We start from the raw sequence: 22,918 nt of genomic DNA, 5'->3' as shown, positions 1-22,918 counted from the left end.
CATATTTTCCAGGAAAGACAACCATCACTGTCCCCTCAAGCCAATTATAATTCGTTTGGCTCGTTTATCAATACCCTGACCATCCAGATGGCGATGATACAAATGGCGCAGAAGTCAAATTAAAAGTAAAAGAGGCAACCGGTAAACGGTTTGAAAACACACTTGGCTAAGGTAAGCCAGGATATTCCCGTTGCTACCTACGCCATAAAACTACTGACGCGAGAAATCGAAAAATTTTCATGCGCAACGCGGTAATTTTCCAAGTTCAAGGAAATTTTCAAACGACTTTTTTATGTCTAAGGTCTTAGCTCTCTGGATACGGCATTTAGTAGGAATGATTTCGTTAAATTGGAACGGAAGTCGATAAACCGAAATGTGAAACAAAAATGGCGAACCCACGGCTAGCACAAAAATCCATACATATAAACTTTCGTAAAAATTGTAGTAGTACATACCAAACGCATTGGTGTGTGAAATGAAACTTGATGATAGTGTAACTACTCCGCAAATATTTGGTAAACTAAAATAGTCATAGTATAAAGTAATCTCAAGTTTTAAAATACCTAATAAAACTGGCATTACTCTAAATGTAATACGTATTCACCTTGCAATATTTAAACATGATCAGTAGGACATCAGTAAAGCGGGATATTAATAAACTCGAAGGACGTAGTTCAAATATTATCACAGTATATTTTTTAATACGAGTAATATTTAATAATGCTGAATCAGTTTAATAAAGTTAATTTTGTTTTGTAGTAATTAATTTACAGATTGTATTCTTTCGTTAAGCAAAAACAAATATACAGACATATACCGTTGTATTATATAATTTGTTTTAAAATATTTCATGTTAATATATTAGTAATGCCAAAGAAGTAAAACATTCTAATGTTTGCGGTAACTTTAAAGTATAAACTGTGTAGTAAATTTTAATAAGATGGAGAGCATTTAAATTAAATTATTTTTCTGAAAGTTTATTTGCAACATGAACACCATGAGAACACATTAATTTGTTTGTTACCTAGGTTAGATGTTTGCACATCACTTGCGAGTACCTACTGAAAGACTCGCTCACTTTTTACATGCTTTATATATGCTTTTTAAACTATATTTATTTTTACGTCTGTCACACCGTAATATAGTGAAAGTTCTACCATTCGTTATTCTATGGTTCAGCAGTTTCATTAATCCGGTACCAGTCCAGTCGCTCGTGTACAAATTATTCTGGGTATATTCCAGCTGTTGATTATGGCCGCCAGGGGTGCTATTCTGAAAATACACTGACCTTATTTTATAGTGACTAAATTTCAAAAATATGCGTAGGCGACATAAATTCTCCCGCCTATTTGTCATAGCCTCCGAGCGCTGCCGCCTTAGGCGGTTCAACTACAGTTGAATGCTGGGAAATAGAGTTATTCTTTTCTGCTTTACCCATGAGCCGTATCTGACAAAATGGCGGACTCACGCGTGTGGAAGCATGCACCCGTACATGTTCGCGTTTGTTTGACATCGGGAAACATTAAAAAAATATTTATGTTTTTAATGGAACTTTGTCATTGCAACCAACCCTTGATAGTATTTTATAATTTAATATAATTTTAATATGAAATAAAACAACTTTAAGAATTCGTGATTAAAATAGCTATATGTTATTTACGATATAACGTCTCAAGGTGTCAGGACTCAGGATATGTGTCTGTAGCCCAACGGTAAAAACATGGTCTCAATGAACGAAAAATGTAGGCTTATCAAGACGTGGTTAAAATCTTGTAATTGCCTTTCATATTTTAATTATTTGTGTACTTCATTATTACATTATACCCGGTCAGACGTTGTCCTGCCTATTTACATCTATATATCTCAAATTGATGGTTTTTATGTAATCTAGAATCTATAAAGCGTTTTAAATGGTATTCAATTTTTAACTCTCTCAACAATTACTAAATAGTCACCGTCACAATCACTATTTGTTGTTATTTAGAATTAAAAACGTAAAAATCACAATATACCAATTTTCATGACGATCGGTCAAACGGTGTCGGAGTAATCGACGTCATCCACAAACATCCTATTATATATATATATATATATATATATATATAAACACAGTTTTCCTTATAAAATATTACTGTAGTTGTGTACAGAAAATGTTTACACTTTAATTTAAATCAAACAATAAAAACACAAGGAATTAAAAAATATAAACAAATTTGTATTACCTTGTAACTGAAAGACATTTACAAGTAAGTTAATGTCCACATTGTATTAATATTTCAATGAAAAATTTATTGAAATGCGAGACGGTTTTATTTCACTTAGGATTTTAGTTTATAATGGGGACTACACTTTTTTAAAACTCAGCTTGTGTCTTGGTTATGCCTTGAAAAAATGTTTGGATACATTTTTCAAAAAGTTTAATACGTTCTCCAACGCAATAATAAACTTACATCTAATTAACCTATTTAAAAGGCATAACTCGTTTACAATTGGAACTATTAAAATGAACACATTTATAACTGTGGACGTGGACTATCTCGATGATGAATTAAATGCATGTTTGTTTACAATAAGCTATGTATCACAAGTATCCTACTTTAAATTAAATGCAAATTTAGTCAAGGGTTGAACATAAAGTTTTGTAATCGAGAACAATTGAGTTGCATTGTTTTTTGAAAGTGAAGTATAGAAGAAAAATATAAAAAATACAATTTCATGGGTAACAATCTTTAAGAATCCTTGAATTCGTTTTTATGTATTTTCATTTCTTGTTTAAATTGACAACATGTTTATCTCTACTCAGCTGTTGCACAACAAATTTACTAAGTAAATAAAACTACATTTATATAAATACTAAGCAATCCTTTTTTAAATCTTTGGCTTCAGTTGCATACTAACTTGCTTGTGTAAATAAAATAGTTAATGATCTGTCAAAAATGAGATTAATGTGAGAATACGTGTGTTAACAAGCGTTATCCTTTTGAAGCTCTATACGGGATACAACACCAATGAATGAAATATTGCAACGGACAATTCAGTAGCTATGTCTTAGTGGTTTTAAGAACATTGAAGCTTAAAAAAGACCTTACGTAATGCAATATTTTGTAATTAGAGGTAATTAAATTTCTTACTAATCAACTTAACTCTTCCAGGTTATACCACCTATTAAAAAATTAATGATACAATGTAAAATTAGCCTAAGAAAGAATATAGCATTATGAAATAACCATGCCAACATATATATATATACACATATATATACATACATATATATATATATATATATATATATATATATATAAGTTATTACAGCAATTAGATACACACAAAAATAAGTAAGATTTTTTGCTTAAAGTACAATTTGTATACTGCAATATAAATGTGAATAAAAATTAAAAAAATAAATTTCAGTGACAGGATTTGAACAAAATTAAAACGAACTGTTATTGATTTAAACGAGCACGCTTTGTCACTGCCTTAAAGAAGTACCACGTAAATCGCACTGTAATTCATATAATTATGCTAGATTCATAACGTTGTTTTAAAGTTGCTATGAAAATTGATATGACTATTTACGTTTGCAAAATGTATTCGAGGATAGTTTTGATAATAAAAATATTCACGAATACAATGGTGCGGCCCCGATATTAACAAATTGGAAGATATATGTATGTACGTATATTATGAATATATGTATGTTTATACTGCAACACGAGTGTCCGCCATGTTAACGACTTCCGCTCGGCGGTAGCGATGACGGGTTCTCCCGCCTATGAGCCTCATTGCGGTATCCTCAAATACTAACGACAAGCCGCAGGCGGGAGTTCGTCTGCATCTCGTCACATCGTCAATTTCCAAGCTCCTGTTCACGAGGCTACAATCACTAGCCAAATGACTGAACTGGTGAGATGGAATCATCCGCAGGCAGTGCCCGTAATGTGTATAACTTCGTAACCGAGGAGCTTGTAAAATGACACTCTGGTTGTACATAGTACCCGTGACTTGTCGTTAGGATTTGAGAATACCGCGACACGTCCCGCTGGCGGGAAATCCGACAACCCTCACGCCTTCCGCTTACTCGCTGTGCGCATTTCAGAATCGAGCCCCTGGTCACATTACGGCGATTTTAGTTCGCTCAGAGCTCGACGTTGCTATCGGTTTTCATTTCAGTACAGCGTTTCCTGTTTTTTAGAGTGTTACATTTCACGTTTCCATTTTAGTAATGATTATTTGAAGAAAAACGTGACTCAACTTTTTTTAAAATTTCTGTACATCAGCTTACAACAACTTTTTAAAATAAAATTGTGACCTATAGTATTTTAATTCTTTTATGCATTGAAAAAAATATTATAGTTCGATAATATAGGATAATCAAAAAACGTTAATCGGCCTACCGTAGTCTCGAACGAGCCACAATAATGATTTTTCACTTTGTTATGTTTACGATGAGGACTAAACTCATAAAATTACTCGTTTACAATTCTCTATCAAAACAAATTTCATTAGTGAGATTATATTTATTTCATATAAGTATTTTACTTAATCGAAAAATATATTTCCTCATTGTTTGTTACAAATGTGCGTATGTAAATACAGGTTCTCAAGCGTCTATAATTGAAAGTTTACCGAACTCAATAATTAAAACGGCTGTCTCATCAGTGTGTTCCATCACATCACATTTCTTTTTCTTTTCTGTAACAACTGTGTTAGTCGAATCTAATGTCTTCACTTCCTGTTGTTTCCCCGCACATTAATTTAGCTTTCAAACACCAGCTATATTTTTTAGCAATATTGCAACACTGTAATATAATAACAAATGCACAATTCCGGTACAGTGTAGTGATAAGTGTTTTGGAAATTACATGTATCATATCTGGAAAGCTGGTCGAATGCCAGCTAAATGTATCATTTGGAAGTGAATACATGTAAAATTACAACTATGTCCTCCTTGTAGACAATTCTATCTACTAATACAGATTTAGTAAGGTAAACACAGGGTTTCATATAACATGGTTTTGCATAGAGGTAATAGAGACGGGATGTAAAAGAATTCATACAGCAGCCTCCAAAGCACATTGTTCTCTCGTCCGTTCCCATGACTGTGTAATTCAGGGGAATTGGAATAGATTACGAGAGACATGCTTTAAAGAAAGTGGTAACTAAAATCCATTTAATTTAAAATAATTTTCCTGAGCTTTTTTAAGTAAAAAAATATGTCAATGTGACAGTTAAGGATAGAAATTAACAGATTGCCTTTTCAAAATGTTAACAATACTAGCTACTCAACAAAATTCATTCCGCAAGTTGTTCTGTATTCCCAGCTTAATGTAAATGTTTGCGCAAAGGGTTGCGGCCTGAGAAGCAGTTGTGTTTGTCGACAAAAGAGCAATTAGTTTACCGGAAATTAACACTGCTTTTTACTGTGGCTAAGAGACTAAAAACATGGGAACAAATATTTACACGGTAATAGAGCTGTAGCTGTCTGAGTGGATTTAATTACAACTGCAAGACTCTAGGGCTTAGGTGTTTGCACGATTGGTTTCATTACGAGAGGTTCCATCCAAGTTCGAATTCCAGTTAAGGCATGGGTGTAAATTTGTGCTTGTCTTAAATAGTAACAAACCTGTCACATTTTCAATTGTTTGTCTAATGAGAAATTGTTTGTAAACCAGTAAAAAGTAAGTGTTTAAAGAATAATTGTTGGCTCTTGGTGATCCTGGCGATCAAAAATTACCAACAAAGCAAACATTTATGGAAAATAAAACATGGTCAGAGCCACGGTCATATAGATGGTTCTGGTAACGTCCTAGTTTTTTCCATAGCGAAAAGCCAAAACTAGTACAGATATCTATGGCGAAGGCGAGGAGAATTCACCATGCGATGAAAACCTGACAAAAGTACCTGGACCTTCTGAACACTATTTGCAAGCACTTAGGATAACTTTAAGTGATGACACTCTTCAAAACCGCCAAAAATAGACAAAAGTCAAATCGCCGTCGCGGTATTAGAACATTCAAAATAATTACTGACCACAATGAGTACATATTTTCAACGTAGCCCATCAGTTGACTGGACAGTTAAATATATCCCGGAAAGTGACAAGTGTTAGTTGTTAGGAAAATGACGTGTTCATGGTCGAGAGAAAGTACCAATTCAACACTGCCAACAAACCGATCGAAATAACGGGTGATTGAGAGGACCGTCTGATTGGGGTGTATGTGTGTTAGTGAGGCGGGATGATAAGTGCGACGCTCGCTGGTGCTTCTATCGCTGTATCGCCTCTAAGCACAATGCTCTGAACTGGCGCGCAGTCTTCTCGTCGTCACAGGAAAACTGTGATATTTTGAGCGGTGACCGTAACATTATATGATGAAGAAAAAAATATAATGTGTAATGCAAGTCCCTTAAGTCATTTCAAGAATCTGTACCGGTTGTTTTACGCCTAAAAATTACTCCAAAAGCACGTAATTAGTATTTTTCACTCTTCTAAAAAAAACACTTTAAAAACTTTACCGAAATCAATAGTAATTTTCGTCCCTCAGCGAATTCTTAAATATTTTCGTAAACAGGCCCCTCTTGGATATATTGAGTAGTTTTGAAAACGCGTTGGTTTTCTTGAAGCTCTGCGCACCGTGTGTGTGGCCGGGCAGGCGGCGCCCTTAAAGTTTGTGTCCGCAAAAGTCCCAATTCCCATTATGTTTAGAGCTATGATGATGGTGAACATAATAGGGTGATCAGTCCGGAGTAGATATTGTACTCCTGCCATCGCCTCAGACAGATGAACTTGGTGTGACTGGAGCGAACTAGACGGCATGAAACTGCAGTGGTTCGCTGTTGCATGTACGCTGCACGGATGTGGAGGTACAACACTCTCGGCCGTGGATCCGGGGAGGATAATTCCCACAAGTGAAATTTAACTGTGAGACTTTACATCACCAGCCAAGGGCTATGACCACGGCCGTATAGATCTGTCTGGCAACTTCCTTCATTCGCCATCCACTCAGTGAAGCTCGCGGTGACTTGCGATCTATGGAGCTAGTAGAAGCTTAGCCAAGTCTTGATACCAGGCTTAATGGGATTTTTGTATACTACATATTGAACATTATTAGTGATTTCGTCAAGTTTTTAAAACGTTGTTTACTGTTTATAATTTAACCTTTTATTTAGGATTATCGTAGGTGTTTACTGACTAACAATGACTTCCAATTTAGTCGCATTTATCAGGTAATGTTGAAATGGCAAGGATGCGAAAAACCTGCAAACACATCTCTTCCGTAATAAAGCATGTATTACATTGTAACTTCGTATTTTAATAAAGAAGATTCGTACGTTATAAATTTTTAATCTTCAAGCATGTTTATTCATCTCAATAAGATTGAGGTTTGTTTATAGTAAGTATTTACAGACTGATTTCAGACGCTTGAACGAAAATAATGTACAAACATATAATTTATTATGTTTTAAAATATTTCAGGTTAATATTAATAATACCATAGAAGTATAACTTGTAACATGTGCAGAAACTCTATAGAGTTAACAATTTAAAGAATTCAAAGAAAATTAGTCATTAATTTAATAAAATACATTTTTGAAAATCAATTTCAAAGCCGGGATCTGTTCAAGCGTAACCCTTAGTTTTAAATATACCTAAAAGATAACACCACGTTACTATTGTTTTAGAGAACGAACAAAATGTTTTATATTTCATGCCATGTTCATCCCAACACAATTTTCCTGACTAATAAATTATAGGTACTGGGATTGTCTTCTGCCACATTTGGCGAAAATTTGTGTTAACCTCAATGTAATGAAACTTAACTAAACCTTGAGAAATGTACTCCTATTCTCCGCCAGAACTCTACGTCCTGAAAAATTCAAAGCAAACTAGGTCATGATCGAATGCCACCAACTAGTAGTCATTCGTCAATAATAAGTAATATTTCCTATTATTAAGTGGTATTAAAATATATATGGGGCCTATCTATAGTAATTCTATATTAATTCTTCTAATACTTAACATTCATATTCTTGTCACCTCCTTATGGAAATGCGAATTATTCTACACAGAAAAAAAATTATGTACTTTTACAAAATATTTCTTTGGAAACTAGTTGTCAAGAAATAGTTTTTAATACTATAAAAAATATATTATAAACTTATACAACACAAGGCTATGGGTATTTTTGCATATATGAAAAACATTTTTTGAGATAACGTTGAGTATATGTTACTCATATTGGCTCAAAATTTTATATTTTAATTAAGGTTTAAATCAAGCATAATTTATGTAAATAATAGAAAAAAATAATCCATTAAATCATAATAATAATGAAATGTTGAAAAATTGGTTGGACAAAATCTAAGAATAAATAAATTAAAAAAAACCTCTCGACAAACTAAACACAGATATAAGAGAATGGCATAGGCTAACAAATAAAAATATATTCAATCATGTTTCAAGGTAAACAATATTCATTTAGTTTTCCTCTATAGCTTTCTGACAGTTTGTCTCCAGTTGAAAGGCCAGCGATTTGTAAGTGAACAAATAAAGCAGGCACTTGTTACGGATTGTTCCTACAAGCACACGCTTGGAGCGACGATAGTAAACCAAAGTTAAATAGCACAGAGTCTTAAGCCTGTCATAACTTGTTTTAGAACAGTAACTCCAAGCTAATTGAATTAAGAATTTATCTCCGATTAAATAATTACATTTTATTAGTATGCAATTATTTTTTTTCCAAATTTAGACTGTTTTTACGGTTAAATAAGTTGCATGAATTTCTCACACGAGCAATTAGCGTTAGTCATCGCGGCAAAAATTATCTTGATTAAAACTTAATATAGTTTAATCTAGGGAATGGACAAGTATGCATTTATTTATGAATGCTGCATTAAGCCACAATTGTACAGTCTATATTCCGCGCCATATCTGCGAGACACCCAAAACATTGGTTGAAATACATTGTGGAAACAGTTTTAAATGACTGTTGGCATTTTATGTATTGAATGAAGATAGTTTTATTGCACACTTACTATCACACGTAGGCAAGCACGATTTCCGCAATGGTGGGGGCATTGCAAAATGGCGATGATGAGGTGAGACTTCCTTAATTCCATGAGAGAAACACACATTCTATTCCTCTTACCGTTTGAGCCAAACTCGCTGTTGAAATGTTTTAAGATATTGACATTAGTGCCACTGAGGGGGGAAATAATTGGCAGTGGAGATAAAGTATTAATTCTTACATAAAATTAAAAAAAAAAGTGCGTGTACTTATGTAAGCGTGTTAGAAGTTATACTTAACAGTATTTGGCGTGATAAAAAAAAATTAATATTGCATGCAAATAATTAATATAAATAAAACAATAAAAGACTACAGTGGTATTATAAATACGGTTGTTGAAGCTTTAATTCAATAAAATTAAAAAAAGTAAATACTTAGTATTTAACATTAATCTAAACACGTGTATAAAATTTATTAATTTTTTGTAATTAATTTATAATGAATATCATTAAAAAGGCCGAATGTTTATTTTATTCTATTAATTTTAAGTATTTATTAAAAAATAATGTAATAATAAATAATGAAAATAAATTATACATACGGGAACATAACATCACAAACACTTCCATGAAAACGGCCAGGAGACTACTAAACTTTCCACAGACACTCCCTGTCAGCGACAATGGAAGTTCACAAGCTACCTGACATAACCGGAAACATAACCATCCTTATATAAATATACATGAAAATACACTTTTAAAAGTTTATGAACACAATTTCTTTCACTTATATTTAAATAGATGTTTTTAATTAGTTTGACCCGTGTTCAATATGAATCACTGAAGTATATGATTTAAAAGCACACATATATTTTCATTTGCATTTAGGTACCTTTTTTTTTAATGTGTAGCCTTTCTTTCATCCTGTGAAAATCCGTTGCATGGTGCGCGCGCATCGTAAAATTTCACTTCCATTATTTTTTCACAGCGCGCCTAAATAGGTATGAAAGGCATTCTCGTGAGCTATGCAAATTTGAGATAGAGAGCGTCGGAGAGTTTCCGAAGCCTGCTGGATATCGTTTTCAGCAGCTCTTTCAGCCTCTCTTCGTGGGCCGTTGACAAGGGCATGGGCGAGGGGGGAGGGGGGGGTCCCTCCCCGCTCCCCTGACGAATGCCGCCGCGGGGGATGCATTTACGGAGCGCGCGCGGCTCTGTTAAGGCTTGAGGGGAAGAGAAGGCTCGGGACGATGTATCCGGCTAATGGACCACGTGTAGGCTCGCTGTCACACGCACTCCGGCACACTCGCCCGGAGAGGCCCGGCGGCGCATGCGCGCGGGTGCCGGCGCGGTAGTGGGGTGGGGGGGGGGGGGGCTTCCCCTTCTCACCCCTTCCCAAACCCCCCTCCGGCCAAGACACACAACAGCTAGGACTGGCTGCTCGGCGTGCGCACTGCCTTGCTCTTTTTTTTTTTTTTTTTTTTTGTAAATTATGTAATATTACAGATACTTGTACATTTCTACATTCACAGTGAACACTCCATCACTACAAAATAGTGTTCGCAGTAATACTGGGTTCGGATTCTTTCCCGCGCATTTACGCTTTGTGTTGTCCCAGTACCTCCAAAAGTTAAATTTATTTTAAAGCCGTCCCCGGAATAGCGTTCCAGTAGTAACAGAGCACAATAATAAGCATAATAGAATAAAATATATCACAATAATTGAATATTGGATTATCTTTACCATGGTTTAAAAACAATAATGCTTGAATGAAATATCAATTAAATATCAAATTTGAGCCAGTTTTCGTAATAAATAGTTTTATTGCTACAACCATTTATCATATTTTCAAAAATAACTATTACTACATGTTGTACAAAGTTACATCTTTCTTGCACTGTTACAAACTATTTCTTGGCAAATGGTTTCCAAAGGAATCTTTAGTAAACAAAAAGAAAGAATTTTTCTGTGTGTAGTTGGTAGAGCAAAGGACGATCGCTATCAATTGAACTTACTATTATAAGAGTCAGTATTGACAACTATCAACCCCAGATCGCTACCAACATAACTGCCCTCATAACATGCGAGTAATTACTTTAATTATTCACAGTAAGAGATTTCTATGTTTATTTATTGTCTATTCATTAAGTTTGCATCTACAATACAATATAATGATTAATTTTAATAATAAACCAAACAAAAATTAATTAAGACTCAAATTCTATTGCTACTTTGATATCTATCTACTTAACACGACGAAATGTTTTTTTTCTGACTAGTCAACAATTGAAAAACCAAATAAATATTGTGAGTAAAAAAATTGTACTAGTATTAAATGTTTTCAATTAGTGACAGCAGGGAATAATAAATACCAGCTTGTCAGATCGTGGTTGGAGATTCTGACTAATAGTAAAGAAAAATGTTATTGCTCGCGGGAGCCAGTCACAAATAAGATAACTTTGGAAAGAATAAATGCAGTGGTAATACGTTGTACTAACTAGCATTCCAGAGGACATGTGTTTGAATAACGGTAAAGCCAGTTTAATTAATATCACCCACGGTTTGCCGAAATAAATCCAAGCGAATGATGAAATTGTTCCTTATAAGATTATATGGCTGATTGTTTTGTGTTAACATCATTTATGACCTCGTTTAAACGAGACATTAAAAACCAATATAAACAATGGATTAAACCTACAACATAATTAAATGTATCAAATGACATTTAATCCTGAGTAATTTCGATGTAAGCGCTAATGAAACGGTAGCTGAAAATCAATTTATTTATGATTAAATAAGACAATACATGACTGTATACTGTTCACTTGCGAAGTGACACATTGTGGTAAAATTATCGCTGCCAATAAACTCCATCGTATAAAGTTCCCACTTTATACGAGTGGCAAAAATTAACGGGGCACTCTAGGACCTGAAATTCCAATAAAAATTTACCACATTGTGAATGCCTTTAAGTCAGACAAAACCATCAGCATTTACATCACAGTAATGCAAATAACGTGTATTTTGCATCATCTGCAGTGTTACGCAACTCCTGTTTCTGCTACAAATTTCTGTTTCTGCTACAAATTTCTTTTTCTTCGCTGAAGTTGTTAAATGATTAAAATTTTTTAAGTCTTTGACGCGATAGTATTACTTAAAATGTATTCGAGATTTTCTAACAAAAATCGTTTTAAATAATTTTACATTAGGAAATTTAGTTTTGTCATGTGCGAATATACATACAATAAATTACTAGGGCTTTAAAGTAATCTTTATTTGGTGATTAAAAAAACTCAGGAGAATACGATTTTTATTGGCAGTTTTAGTTTAATACAGACCTACTTTAGATTTTCACATAATAGCGATTCAGTTCCAATCACTTTTAGTACCGTTGCGCCAGTTGCATAGAAGTTCGCCACCTGTAAATGGAACGGACGCCTTGGCCCTACGCATTATGGACTTCGAATACGCAATGCGTTTAGCCTGAATACAGAAGCTAAGTAAAGATTTGTGGAATACGTTTAAGAAATCTCCGTACTCGAGTCAAAAAATGATAGCTACCGTTTTTTTAGGACGAAAAGAGCGTAATTTGGGTTGATTAAAATAACGCGGGTAGACAATTACAACAAAAATTACAAAATTACGATTGTCAACTGGTTTGATTTCTAGGCGGCGAACTTCTATGCATAGGTGTTAAAGAAACTGGTGCAGAGTTACGAAAAGTATCAGGAAACGAATGGCGATTATATCAAAATGTAAAGTAGGTCTTTAGTAAACTGCAACTGTCAATAAAAACTTTTTCTCGCGAGTTTATATTTTTAATGACCAAACGGATCTTACTTTACGGATAGCCGTCATAATAGGTTCGTTTTAAACTTAATATTTTCAGGACACATAGGATGGAAAATATTATTAACTATTTTTCTTCAAGAAATTAGTTTATCAGCATTGAATATGTGAACCACTTACTTGTATCTTTATGTAAGGGAACAGTCTCAAGTCAGGTAATCATTTTTCATCTAAAGGTTTTATCTTGTCTATGATGAATAACGCTTTATTATCACTAAGTTTATAACACAAATAGATCGCTGGTAATCGTCTAGTTCAGTGCCTGGCTTTAATGACAAGTGAGATTAGCTATTATTTTTATTCCTTCATGTACTTAAGCAACCAGTTAACTGAACCAGTCATATTTGTCATGAGTACACACCTCATTTTGCACTATTTACAAATAATATTGTATCATGTTACCACAGTACTGAAATGTTTTAAAACATCACGAGCACCATACATGTTACACATACAGTATAATAATTACTCACATAATGATGAAGAGGCCGCGCATGTATTCTTGCATGTCATCCACAAGGTTCACCGCACATATGCCCACGCCTTCAAAATGGTCCTTCATATATGTCTGCAACAGAGTTAAACATTTCATTGCAAATCACATTGTGTTTGGTGAGCAAACAAATTTGACTAGCTGAACATTAGAACTTTAAAAGAATAAAATTATACAATAATATTACTCAAATCACTAACAACCCTAAAAGTATGAAAAACTTAAAAAAAACTATATATATATATAGTGCCAGCTATATATATTTGAATATCTCATTTTTACGCAAGCTTAAAAATAATTTCCCTGCCTCTTAACAATGGTATAGTCTTGAATAGTCCAAGCTGACTGTTTTACGCGAGGGCTGATTTGGGACAAATGACAAATGCTTTTTTTCATTAACGCCCTTGCAGTATCTTCTGGCGTGTGCAAGTTTTCCGGAGAAATAATAACTAGGGTGATAGACTGCCGTTGAAGGAAAATCGTACACTTAATTGAACAAAGTTTTCCATTATTTGATGTCAGGAAAATCATCAGCAGAACATTTTATGTTGGTAAAAAATTATAATATTCCAATTATAAAATGTTTATACTGTAATGGGCTCGAAGAAAGTTTGTCTAATTGATCATGAACGATGTTATATTAATTAAAGCTTTACTTAGATAGTAAAACAAAAAAGGTCAGGACGTAGCCAAAATAAATACAGAGGTGGAGCCTACCTTTAAAGTGATGCATTCAATTTAAAAAAGTAGGCCGAACAATTCCGTTTGTGTTATTTTTGAATTAAAAAAAACAATGTAGTAATTTTAATTTTATCACCGCAGTTTTCTTTCACAAAATATATCTCTGGTTCTCCCATCGTTAGTTAACATAGTGATTTGAATTTTCTTTTAATATAAACGCCAGCAATATTTTCCTTTATGCAAAATACCATAACAAGAATTGCGAATTGCAAAATAAGTAAAATACAACTGTTTCTGATGGGAACTGATGATTCACTGCCGTTCTCGTCTTGAATATATTCAGTGCTCGAGAATTTTTAACGGAATGGCTGAGGCGAATAAAAAATAAAGTGTGTGAGGGTAAACGGTTGACAGCTATTCAGCCGAAAAACTCTGAATGTTATAATAGTTGCATTGGTAAAATTATTTATTTATTTTTTAGCATTTTAGGTCTCAAATAGCTCAGCAGTTGAAGTTGCATTTACAATGCGCATATGGAATTCTTAACTACAAAGGCCAAGGAAGTAGAGTTTCTGTGACAGCAAAGCGCGAAGACGTCACTCACCACGCCACAGATACACGTCGAAGCCACAGAGAGCCTTCCACGTCACTGCGTTGAAAACTTTTCCAATAAGACGGGGAGTTGGTCTTTGAGAGCGCCGCGTAACCAATCACTGAGTGGACACGTCTACATGAAAGAGACCACTGAGATATTTCACTCCATCGCATCTACTTCTTATAGATTGTCGGGTGGACCATAACTTTATTGCTGACCACGTTTGTGCAGGAATGAAAAATTCATGTACGAGTTATTGAGTTTAATATAATACTGCAACATTCGGTAGTGGTGTTGCCATATACATCGATATTGCTTAGAACGTATTCAGTGAGGAAGAAAATTTGTATTAAATTTAAGATAGTGTCAAAGTAAATTAGATTGCGATGGTAAACTTATTAATTTGTTGAAATATTACAGACGAGGTAAACATTTGAGAAAAAAATTGGTACCAACTTGCTGGTTTACAGTTCACATCACCGTTAAGGCTTTGTAAAACCTTATTTTCAGCGATGAAACTTCAGTGTTGTAACAATTTATGTATATAAATTTCTATGTTACAGAAATATTTGCATAAATTGATATTATGCTGCTGCAATCATATTTTGATACTTATTAGTATTTTTTCTTTAAATTTGGAACAATAGAGTTAGAAATTGTGTGGAGATGACATTTGGTGACGTAGTTGAAGTCACATTTTACTTCATTATCGCCACCATCGCAATTTTTTACATCTAATGCATCGCGAATACGGTTTTCGATCATACAAGATGATGGTAATAAGCATAAATTGGAATTTACAATGATAAATAAGTCCCTTTTATAAAATAAATTAATTAAAAGATGTTTACACAATGAAAATACTATACTTTAGCCAACATTTTTGGTGTGCCGCAGATATAGCACACACCAACAGCTGACTAACAAGTGGCTTCACGCAGTATCCATGTGGTAATGTATTCAGTGGCACAGTCCCAATCCTGATTGGGACGGTGCCAACGTTACCAATCGAACGTGATGGGCACGGCATGCCAATGGCGTGCAAAGGCAAAGTATTTTGTAAGCAGGTTGCAATCTTGGCGAGTGCAGATTATAAGGGCCCCGGCTGTGCTGCATGAAAGACGAGGCAGAAATTTTGGCCTGGCTGAAATAATTCGAAGCATGAGAATTTAATGTGAGAGCAGATATATAAAATGAGAAGGAAATCTAAATACTTACATAAAACCAGCCAACCCAGTGAATACACCGTAACCCTACATACAAAATTATCTTCCATTTGGAGTATGGCAAATACAAATGTAAACTACCATTAGATATTTTTTTTTTTTTTTTGCATTTTAACATGCAAACAATATATATTCCCGATAGTGTGAAATACTACCAATAAGTGATAAAATTAATTTTGGTGTCAGGTAAACGCTTCTTGGAGATCTCATTGACAGAAGCTAACCTTCAATAAAATAGGGTCTAAAGCAAAACAGCTTTCAGCCAACAATGCTCACGAATTTTGTATTTCGTGAACTTACTGTCTTCTTGAAATGCAATGTTATATGACGTCAGTTTTAAAATCAGTTGATTAACAGCACTATTAATATAGCATAACTTGAGTTTGCTGAAAACATTTAACCAAATTGATTATGTGCTAGGAAGTCACTCTAATTAAGGTACTTTGAAATATTTTAGTATGTACTAGCTGCAGTACCTGGAGTTGTCCAGGTTGAACACAGGGTGATATATTTTTAGCAATATTTATAGCGCCATATGACGGTGTAGTGAACATAGAGAAATGACAAGCAATTACTGTTTGTATGTTTATGGCCTTCTGTTTACCCATGGCGATCGGTTGAACGGTTTAGAAGTTGATGCACTGCAGTGCCATCTGGCGGCGAATTACATACAAAAATGGATATCATAAAAATGTTCTCCATGAAAAACACTTCCATGTGCCAACTTTTATAGCGATCGGTCAAACGGTGTCTGAGTTTATCGACGTCATACATACCAACATCCTATTATATATATATACATATATATATATATATATATATATATATATATATATATACAAGACTGTCCATTTGATCACTAAGTAGGTCTTCATAAATAATTTAAAGAAAATATGAAAACAAAAAGAAAATACAATTGAATGGGTGAGCGAAGACACAATATGCCGGAGCAACTTTGGAATAAATTACTAAACGGTAGTCAAAACAAAAGTGGCACTTGAGCGAGCGACGCAGGCAATTGAGTATTAGAGAGCAACATAACCGCGCCTCGCCTTCCACCCGCTGTGCACGATACCTCGCTGTGTCTACGGTGCTCCGCGGAGTAGGAGCTGAGAGCGCTGGCCCGGGGCGAAACGGGGACGAGATTCTCTTCAGTCGAGCGTCCTCTCGCCGGGCGGGATTGAATCGCAAAAGCGAAAAGTACTCAACTACTTGAAATATGCGGACTTGGATACCACTCCGAACTTCCGTGATTCTTTTTCCCCCTTGGCGGTAATACTTTTTTTTTTATCTGATAACAAAAAATTTTAAACTTCGTTGCGAGTTTGTATCACTCTTTTCGTTTTAAATAAAAAATAATATACATGTTTTGCTTGTTTTCATAAAATAAAATGCTAAAAAAAATTTCACAACCATTTATTTAATAAAAGTGGGTCACGTACTCTTGAATGGTTTAAATTTTATGGGCATTTAGAACTTAATAAGAATTTTGATAATATTTTATAAATGCATTAAAAAACATTAATGTCTTCTTTGTATGCATAACAAATGTTCTGTGTGCAACCAAAGCCGTGTTATTGGATTTAATTCTTTTTTAACTAAGTATTTTATGCATAATAGTAAAATTAAAAATATTTTTTAAGTAGATAACAAAAATAACAAGAGATCGTATAGAATCTTTAGCGGAAAAGATATATATTTTTGTTTTTTGTACAACTTTGTGTCAAACAGAAGCCTAATCTTTTTGGTTGAATACTGATGCTTTTGAAAACTCATATTAATGAAAAAAATTCTGAGTTAAATTTTTGAAACATTTTTCTATGCCCAAATACGTGTCATATTAAAGTCAATTTAATAAGATATTATAAAACTTATATCGTGTCTTAACGCCTTTAAAACTGGAATGGGTGTCTAAAAAGTATGTTTATTTGTTATACTTTGAATTTAGGTAAATAAATCAAATATAAAATATAATGTACTTTACACTTTGTTTAAAAATGAGAACATAACCTAAAAGTTTAATACAAAAAGCAAAAATTAAGTAAATAACGCCGTAACATCAAAACTAGGGTTACATACATTTAAGGCAGAATTCTTAGTTACAATTTTGCCATAAAATAATATAACCTTTATTTTTTCTAATATTACACATTACTAGAGTTGTTGATTTCATATTTTTTTTGTAAATATTTAAAAAAAAATTTAATTGAAACAATTGCAATACATAATGTGCTTGGTATAGGTATACTAGTCTAATATTTAGTCATTTAACATTAATCATACCGGTTTCACTTCCATAGTAAAGGCTGTGATCAACTTACTATTATCTTTGGGCTTGTTGCAATTTAACTTTGCACAGCCCTCTAATCACCTTTTAGACTTTTTTTTTCAAACGTACAACATTTTTCAGTCCGTAAATCATTGGAACCACTAGTTAAAGAAGAATCGTTTCATCCAGCACTTATATTTTAAATCAAACATGATATAGTATTAAGAAAAGGTAATGCCTCATCATCCCTACTAAACTATAAAAGAATAACTATCGAAATTTATATAATGCTATGAAAAACCATGATTGGTCATTACTGTATAATACTAGTAATTCCAATATGATTTTGGATTATCTAACTACTACAGTAAATGAATAAATTAATAGTTATATCCACCCGCACTCGTTATCAAAGCAACTTATAAAAACATTGAAATAGAATTATCTTTTTCATAAACTATACAAAAAGAACACGAAACCTTATTTCTATGATTTGTATACACAATATCGTAAAGAGGCAAAAACTCTCATTGCACGAATTAAAAATTTTTTGGCTTCAAAATTTAAACAATAAAATCAAACAAAATCCTAAAAAAATTTGGCGTGAGAGAATATAATCAGAAACTATCTCTCATGGTTAATAATAATGTTAAACTCACACAACTTGTATTGCAAATAGTTTTGTAAACTATTGTTCTAGTGTATATGTAACTCCAGCAAATAACCACAATCATACAATACTTGATAATTATGATTATTACATTCCTATGCCCAACTTTACAGAGAGCCGTGTACTTTGGGGAATAAAATCCTTAAAATCCAGTATACAGCTGGTCGAGATGAAATTCCAAACTTTATAATAAAACGATTATCTCTGGTTCTTGCTCCTATACTACAATTTATTTTCAAAGCAGTATGAACAATGGCATTTACCCCAGTAAATGGAAAACTTCTAAGGTTATTCCTATACAAAAGAAAGGCAGAAAACAAAATGTCATTAACTATAGGCCTATCTCTCTTCTAAATATATTTGCCAAAGTTTTTGTCAAAATAATATTTAAGAACATAAACTTTAACCTAAAAATAAACTCTCTCATTGTCAACATGGCTTCAGAATTGCAAAACTACTACCACTAATCTAATCACCTTTATAAATCCAATTTACTCTGAAGTGATAAATATAAGTCAACGGTGTTACCTATTTTGATTTAGCTAAAACTTTGACACAACCATTACATATTACTAAAAAAATTGTCTATTAAAGGATTAAGTGACAAACATCTTAAATACTTTGGCAGTTATCTGAAAGAATTGAACTTTTTTTGTTTCAATCAAAAATATTAAATCTGATTTATATGCTGCAAAATCTAGTGTCCCTCTAGTTTGTACTCTATGCCCACTTCCCTTTAACATATTTATTGATAATATAATGAAAGCGGTAATTTTTCTGTTAGCCTTCTTTTTGCTGATGACTTTAAAATATTTAGAAAAATTATTTCTTCACAGGAATGTCACCTACTTTAAAGATACATTTATTCTGTTCTTGAATGGTGTAGTACTAATTTTGTTGACCTTAATTAACAATGCAAAAAAAACTTCCATAACTTTCTAAAGAAAATATTATCCCATTGTATTTGAATACGAACTAGATAATCAATCCATTGTAAAATCATATTGCGTCAGAGACTTAGGTACCTTGCTTGATTCAAAACTTTTCTTTCATAATTTTATCGAATCACTTGAACAGTATGTAAATGCCGATCCGGGTACAGGTTTCAGGCTGTAGAGCCTGCGGAGCCACTTCGCCATCTTAGATGACTTTGACCTCCACCTGTGGCTAAGGGATGTAAGGATGTGCGTGCTGTGGACGCATCCCTGTGTATTCGGATGCAGCCACTGTCTTGCGCGGCCGGGCGGAGCACACGCAGCGGACCCGACAGCCCCATTAGACTCTGACGTGGCGCGCTGTCCCTTCGCCTTGCTTCACTGGCCGGCTGGGATTTTCCACGGGCGGCTTCCACCCCTTCCACCCATTCCCTAACCCCTTCCAGCCGCGGATCTCGCCACGCCCAAAGTGGTTACGAAACAACGTCGCTGCACGCCGAGCATGTCCCGCTAACCTGCTCGCTCGTAAATCAACACCGACTGGCCACTCGCTCGCCATTGCTTCGTTTCCAGCTGTCGGCAAAGTCTCGGCACACAGTTAATGCACGAAACTGTTGATCCGCGTCCCAAGTTGAATATTGTACCGACGTTTCACTCTGAATATCATCAGGCATCTTCACGATTGAGAAATCAACACCGAAAGCCAGGATAGCTTATAAGACAATGGCCGTACAAGCCTGCAATCGAATTTCGTGTTGCAGTTGTTCCAATCAACACTGAACTTAGGAAACAATAAATACACCATATATATTATACGCATGAATTCCGCCGACAAACTTTGGCTGCAGTTGAAAACCTCTGTACGACTTGTGGTCTAAAGTGCTTCCCAAGGCTGGTATACGTCTTTGAAGTTGAGGCTGAACATCATTTTGATGGTAAATAATAGAGAAAGTATTTCATACAGAACACTGAGCAACTGTATTGTGTTTAATTCAATGACGTCCTATAACTGCAGCGTATTTGGTCACAACAGCCAAGTTATTTCATTGAAATCACTAGGGGTAGTAATACATAACAAATATATGTATCAAATCAACGTGTTGTTCCTAATTGTTTCAATGAGATAATTTGGCTACTGAAACAAAATTCGCTATGATTGTTCAATTTGATTAAACTAAACACAATTCAAACGTTCAGTGTTCCATCTAAGCCAATTTATATATAATTTTTTTATTAAAAATTTAGTTCAGCCCCAACTCCATAGAAATCACTTTAAACCATAAGTCGTACATAGGTTTTTAACTTATTCTATTGTGTTCTAGCTGCAGCCGAAGATTGACGGTCGAATTCTGACTTATCCAGAATATATAAAATTGTAAGTATTATGGACCTCACGTAATAATAATATCTTGCAAGCATTCTTTAATTGAAACTGGTTGATATATTAACGTCACGCTCATACGCGTATGACTTGTTTTTGCAAGCGAGTGACTTGTTGCCTTGTTCGAAGTATCTAATCGAAGCTTAAATTCATCGACCGCACCAACGAGGTAGACCACCTCGAAAAAAAGTGGTCACGTGGTGCCTCGACATAAGTCTGCAGCTTGTTTCTCGGGTCCGGATGGGTAGTATTCCGTTGTGAGGATTTAAAAAATACATATATTGTCACTTTCGTTAACTACTTTGAAAGATATTTTTCAACTCGTCAGTATAAATAATTTGTAGAAATACCCACCGTTGATTTTGAAAATACATGAATAGCAGTTAAAACAAACTCATAAAGTCCATAACTTGATCAAAAAAGTGCAAAATATTATTCTTAGACATTATGCATAAAAAAACTAAAAATATAATAAGTAATTAAGGGGTTCTTGAAGAAACACGATCAACTCAGATTCTTATAACACTAATGGCTCAATTCAAATAAATAATTATTTCTTAATATTTTACTTAATACGAGCCATGTAAAGTACAGATATAATTGGGAAAACCCTTTAGTAGTATAGAAAAGGGGCTCCTGCGCCAGGCTTCAGGCTGTGGTGCCAACCGCCATTTTTGATTGTGACGTCACGGCGGCCATATTGGATTACCGTGACCGTGACGTTTGACCTTGACCTTCAAAATTTGCCAAAATTAGTCTAAATTTGCCCAATATTCCCCAAAATTCGTCAAAATGTCCATTTTTCGTCTAAAAAAAGTTCCGCAAAAAAAATTCTAAAATTTTGAAAATTAAACATTTCTCTTCTCAAGAGAAAAATTCCCGTTTTTGTCCTGAAAAATTCAAAAAATATGATTTCGAAAAACCTAAAAATACTTTTGCCTTAGAAAGAACACAAATTCCTAAAAGCAGGTTTAAAGTTCTAAGAACTAGCCGCTCTAAGCCGCAGACATCAACTAGGAGTGAGTCACCATTTCAATTTCTGTTACGGCCGTCATCTTGAAAATCTTTATTTATTATCCAATTTTAATGGAAAAAAAATAATAAAAAAATTCAATTCATAAAATTTTAATAAATATATTTAAAATAGCATACATTTATGACATGGAACTCAGAGTCCTCGGTTCGAACCCGGTGAGGGTAAAAAAAATTATAAAAATGGCGACTGATCCTTCCCTCATGGTGGCTGCTGGCAGACTGACCACCACCAATTTCTTCATAGCATATATCATCAGTTAGTATGACATTATGTCCGCCATCTTGAAAATCCATAGTTTTTATGCTACAAATTCGGGAAAAATTTTAAAAATTATAAAATATATATTAATTAAATTTTAATAAAAATATTAAAAAACACCATTGCACTTTTTTTTATGGCTGCCATATCGCAAAACCGTAATATTGATACCAGATATTTGGAAAAAAATTCTAAAATTCTAATAAAATTTAGTAATCACATTTTTGTAAAAAACTATTTAAAATTACACATACGCCTTGAAGTCCCCGGTTCGAACCTAATAAGAGCAAAAAAAAATGTCGATAGATCCTTCCATGGAAGCCACCTGCCGACTGACCCACCAAAAGCAAATTATATAGCCTATGTCATCAGCTGGTATGATGTCGTGTCCGCCATATTGTTTTTGTCTGCTGTAGGCCACCATCTTGTTTTCGGTTCCTATAGTGTGCTGACACCATGTTAGTGTAATTTTTACCCGCAAGAGTGCAGTAATAATTAAATATTACTGTAGCATCCATCATCTT

At 34.0% G+C, this 22,918-nt stretch overlaps 1 protein-coding gene across 1 annotated transcript in view; it reads right to left on the bottom strand.

The window, feature by feature from the left end:
- Window positions 1-22,918, bottom strand: part of LOC134531315 (uncharacterized) — a 187,631-nt gene that overhangs the window by 103,381 nt on the left and 61,332 nt on the right. The window contains exon 3 of the mRNA XM_063367009.1: window positions 13,324-13,418. Coding sequence (XP_063223079.1) covers window positions 13,324-13,418 — 95 coding nt within the window. The remainder of the gene's footprint in view (window positions 1-13,323; window positions 13,419-22,918) is intronic.

This window comes from Bacillus rossius, chromosome 3 (assembly GCF_032445375.1).
Source record: "Bacillus rossius redtenbacheri isolate Brsri chromosome 3, Brsri_v3, whole genome shotgun sequence".
In the NCBI taxonomy this organism is placed as follows: domain Eukaryota; kingdom Metazoa; phylum Arthropoda; class Insecta; order Phasmatodea; family Bacillidae; genus Bacillus; species Bacillus rossius.
The sequence above is the reverse complement of the archived record's forward strand: the minus strand, read 5'-3'. Positions and strand labels throughout refer to the sequence as shown.